We start from the raw sequence: 4,249 nt of genomic DNA on the forward strand, positions 1-4,249 counted from the left end.
GGAGAAACTCCTGGAGAACCTTGCTAAGCCTAACAGGGGACAGGTACTTCTGCCCAACCTGGCAGCCACAAAGTGAACTCATTTAGGTAAAGATAACCACATGCACCTAACCAGCCTGCACCAGCCTGACATTTCTTCCTCCTAAGTAAAAACGAATGGATGGATTGAACTTAAGAGTCTCAGCTCAGTTTTCTATTTTGACCACCTACACCCCAAGATACTCTTTTAAAAAGTGTTGTTTCAGATCCCTTTGAAGTTCATAAAGGGCCTGTTCATTTTCATTCAGATGTTTTATTACATAAATGTTACTGTTTTCTTTTGATTTATGCTCCCACTACACTGCACCTCTACAAACAACAATGCCACGGACTGTCAGCTGCTTTTACATGCTGTGAACATGAGTAGGTTTGATCAGAGTTTCAATTATCAAAGAAAAGACAAACTGAGCAAAAAGAAGGAAAAAAAGACCAACTTCTTCCCAACTGACAAGAAAAATACTCGTCATGTTTTCATAATAAAGGATCAGGCTCCCCATTTATGACAGCTTGGACCAATAATGTATGTTACACTGATGCTACTGTAGAGACAGGGTCAACATCTCTATTTAAATATAATTAATATACAAAACACAATAAAAGTTATACATGAATTATTCATTATTTTTACTATTGATAAAATTCATGTATACTAATCAAAGTTATACATGAGTAACGACATTATTAATAATGATTAATAATAATAATTCTAATGCCAACATGATGACTGTTCATAGCTCCTGCTTTGAAATACTGAACTTAAACATTGACCTGATGAAAGATCACAATTCACAGTGGCCCACTGTCAGAATCATTCTGAATATAAACTCATCGAGTTAATCTGAACCTTTCTCAAATGTGCTGTGAATAAATGCTGCTGCAAGCCACTGTGGGAAAGCTGTGTTATTATCATGGAAACATCTGTGACACATTCACAGAGGACGAGGACACAAAGGGACGACACGCAGAGGCTGTGTTAAAGTCAAAAATCCAAATCTTTAGTCCTAAACAGGCAGTGGTTACAAACAGGAAGACGAGCAGTCCATTAAACAGTCTACAGGGTCAAACATACAGAGAATTCAAACAGCTATTAAAAACAAATAACTGGACACTGAAAAACTTCAGTGATGTGTGAGGCACCAAAGGGAAGCAGCTGAGTATATTCAATGAATTATCTTCAAATACAAAGACAGAAACTCCTACAGGCAGCATGCAAACTGAGCAGGATACACAAAGATCAGAGATTACAAAAGAAATCAGAAAAGGATTTCAAACTTACTGAGAGCAAGGCCTCTGTTACAAATCTGTCTAATAGAAAAACATGCTGTACAGATACAATACGGTCAGTGTTCATGGTCATTTAAAAACTGGCTCTACCTGAACCACTTCAATATTTTATGAAGTCACTGAGTCGACCATTTCTACAGTTTGTTTCCTTCATTGCAGTTAGAGTGCGGCTGGTAAGGATGAATACACACACAGAGCGTAAATTGTCTTTGTTAGTAACAAACGTCAGCAAAGAAAAGACAAAACACACAAACACTCTCATGATATTCATGAATCATCAGAAAGCATCCAAACATTCTGCTCGTGGACTTTTACAGTCTTATTTGCACTCGCTCATCTTCATAATCATCCTGATCAATACATGACAGGGGAGGCTTTGAGGTAGGCGGGGCTCTCTGCTGATGTCAGCATGAAAGGCAGGACCAGCGTCTGCCACATGTTGGTGAAACATCACAGTACACTGGCGTGGTTTCCTTTCCAGATGTTGGACGTTTGACACTTCAACGTTGAGGCCAACAAGAAGACACAGTTTTGGGTCGGGTTGCTGCAGGGTTTCTAACTGAGCAAAAGCAGAAGCACACAGACCAACAGGGATCAGATGCTGAGTGTTAGAGGAACATCTGTGCTGATCACTGAATGCTGCTGTGGTCTCTTGTTGAAGTTGGCTGGTGGGACAGTCTAATAGTGATATCCTGCCCATCGGAGGAACACTTTTAAAAACACATGCAATATTTTGTTTGTGTTACAGTCACAGTTTATGTTATTTTTGTCCTTTAAAAGTGTTGCTGTACTATAAAGTCCTATAATTTGAGGCTAAAATGGCTCAGAGAGTCTCTCTCTCAGAGGATCTCCTTTGAAAGTGGAGACGGCTTTATCCGCTGATCCACGTCACTTTACCTGGATGTTTTCTTTGAAGCTGGATGAAGACTCCTCTCCCTCACTCCTGCTGCAGCTGTGTGGTCCAGTTGGCCTCTGAGGTCACAGTCAACATCTGTAGCAGAAGAGGGGAAATAAAAGTCCAGGTTACCAAAACTGGGAGCTTTTCCAAAATAGAGCGTAACTGGACTTTTTCAGCCTTACAGGCAGATAGTCGTCTGAAGCTGCAGCTTTTTCTTTTTAGCTTTTTCCAATCTCTGCTCTCGGCTTTCTTTGAGAACATGTCTGCTTTCTTGGCATGGGTCTGTCTGCTGTTGGTGAAGAGACTAAATCCACATACTCGCTACTAAGATCTCCTCAAGTAGTCTCAACCAGATTACAGTTTAAGAGTAAATGTCTCCTGAGAGTTTCACCTTGGGGAGATGCTGTCTTGCTAACATGCAATCATGAGCATTAATCTATGAGGTGAAAAAGTAATTTTAAAAGCTCCAGCCTCAAGTTTTATTTCATCTGTGTTTTGGTCAGAGTCCCATCAGACCTCCAGAATGGTGTCAGAGTTTTTTCTATCCACGTGATGAGCACAGGCCTCAGGTCCAGACCTCCACGGGCACCATAGCCTCTTTGGAGCTAATAGGTGCAAGAAGGTTTTGTTGGGATAGGAACTGAAGAGGAAACTGACGAGGAAGGCAAGGATCTTCTTCAGCTCCTCCAAGCCGGGACCTCTTTGTGTAGGCCAGCATTGGCCAGGTAGCCCTCCAGCATCGCTGGATGGCCGACAGTGGAAAACCTAGAGGAGTAGGAGAGAAACAGCAGCTTGGAGCATGTCTTTATACTGTTTAGTTTTTAGAGCCACAGACTTTCTTTTAATGTCATTGTTCAGGATCTATGACTGATTATGTATTTAATGTATTCCTCCATGACTGTGTGACAGCAAGTGGAAAAAACCAGCTTGACCTTTGTTGATATGCTTGTAATTTTAATATTGATTAAATGGCCCATGAAATAATAGAAAGCTCATATATGAAAATGTATTTTAAGAAGTAAAATGTTAATCTGAGTACAAAGGAGTACACTCACCTTCTGGTAGATGGAGGTGTAGCGAGCGCTGGTGAACATCCAGGCCTCCTCGTAGAACTGATCACTGATTGGATCCAAAACATCGATGGAGGATCTGTGTAAGCGCTGAGGATCGTCCTGATGGACAGAACAGAAGGAGAGTGAGACAAGTGAAGATATACTAAACAACACTGTGACATGAACTGAGCCACACACAGTTTGATTCACAGGTGATTGACACATTATTTGACCACGAGCAATCTTTTCTGGTTTGACGCCGTCTTTGTAACCAGAAACCAGCTCTCTCCTCAGCTTCCTCCACTACACGCTTCCCCCACGCCAGTCTCCTCCGTCACTATAAAGGGGAGAGTCATGAGCTCCATCACCCTCACCTGTGCCGTCCAACGTCCCGCCACCAGCCTCCACTGCAGCAGGCCAGAGACCACACCCCTGCCACAATAAGTAAAAGTATATCCTTGCTGTACCCTTAATGCTAAATGTGCTAAATTAACCGCTGCCTTTGCCCCTTTGGGATTATTCTTATGTCACTGGGATGTTGACCTTTGACCTTCACATTAGAGAGATGGGCAGACATAATGAGTAAAATATTAATGATAATTAAAATAACAATAATAAAAACAAAAGCTCTCAGATCCATCAAACCAAGCAGCAGAAAGAACAATAACTGAAGAGAAAACTTTAACCTTGTAGACTTCATTATGTTCCAGCTGCTCTACAGACGCTGTGACCTCGAACTTAAGCAGGTCGTAAAGTATGTGCAGCTCAATAACTTCATAATCAATTCAATTAAATCTTTATTGGCAGACTTCATGTCCATAAAAACAAGACAAGAAACACACACACAACTCCCACACACACACACACACACACACACACACACACACAACACAAGGTATAAACCATTAAATATATATATGTATATAAATAAGTATATAAAGCATTTGTAAAAATATAAAACCATAATATACATAAAA

The 4,249-nt window shown here is 40.8% G+C and overlaps 1 protein-coding gene across 1 annotated transcript; it reads right to left on the bottom strand.

Annotated features, from left to right (window-relative positions):
- Nucleotides 1-2,095: 2,095 nt before the first annotated feature.
- On the bottom strand, nt 2,096-3,497 carry LOC146634373 (phospholipase D1-like). Its single transcript, XM_085350436.1, has 3 exons — nt 3,276-3,497; nt 2,737-2,985; nt 2,096-2,313 (listed from the first exon to the last, which is right to left on the bottom strand). The coding sequence occupies exons 1-3, from the start codon at nt 3,495-3,497 to the stop codon at nt 2,260-2,262; spliced, it is 525 nt and encodes a 174-aa protein (XP_085206562.1). The 3' UTR covers nt 2,096-2,259.
- Nucleotides 3,498-4,249: the final 752 nt, after the last annotated feature.

This window comes from Diplotaxodon limnothrissa, linkage group LG3 (assembly GCF_057381915.1).
Source record: "Diplotaxodon limnothrissa isolate DT_005_m linkage group LG3, D_limnothrissa_male_GT1.1, whole genome shotgun sequence".
Lineage (NCBI taxonomy): Eukaryota > Metazoa > Chordata > Actinopteri > Cichliformes > Cichlidae > Diplotaxodon > Diplotaxodon limnothrissa.

Excerpts from the sequence above, each read along its gene's own strand:
- LOC146634373 (XM_085350436.1), bottom strand. The coding sequence starts at position 3,497 with ATGTGTCAATCACCTGTGAATCAAACTGTGTGTGGCTCAGTTCATGTC. Across the intron at positions 2,986-3,275 it reads ACACCTCCATCTACCAGAAG|GTTTTCCACTGTCGGCCATC; the intron begins GTGAGTGTACTC and ends CTACTCCTCTAG. Across the intron at positions 2,314-2,736 it reads ACTCTGACACCATTCTGGAG|ATGTTGACTGTGACCTCAGA; the intron begins GTCTGATGGGAC and ends CTTCTGCTACAG.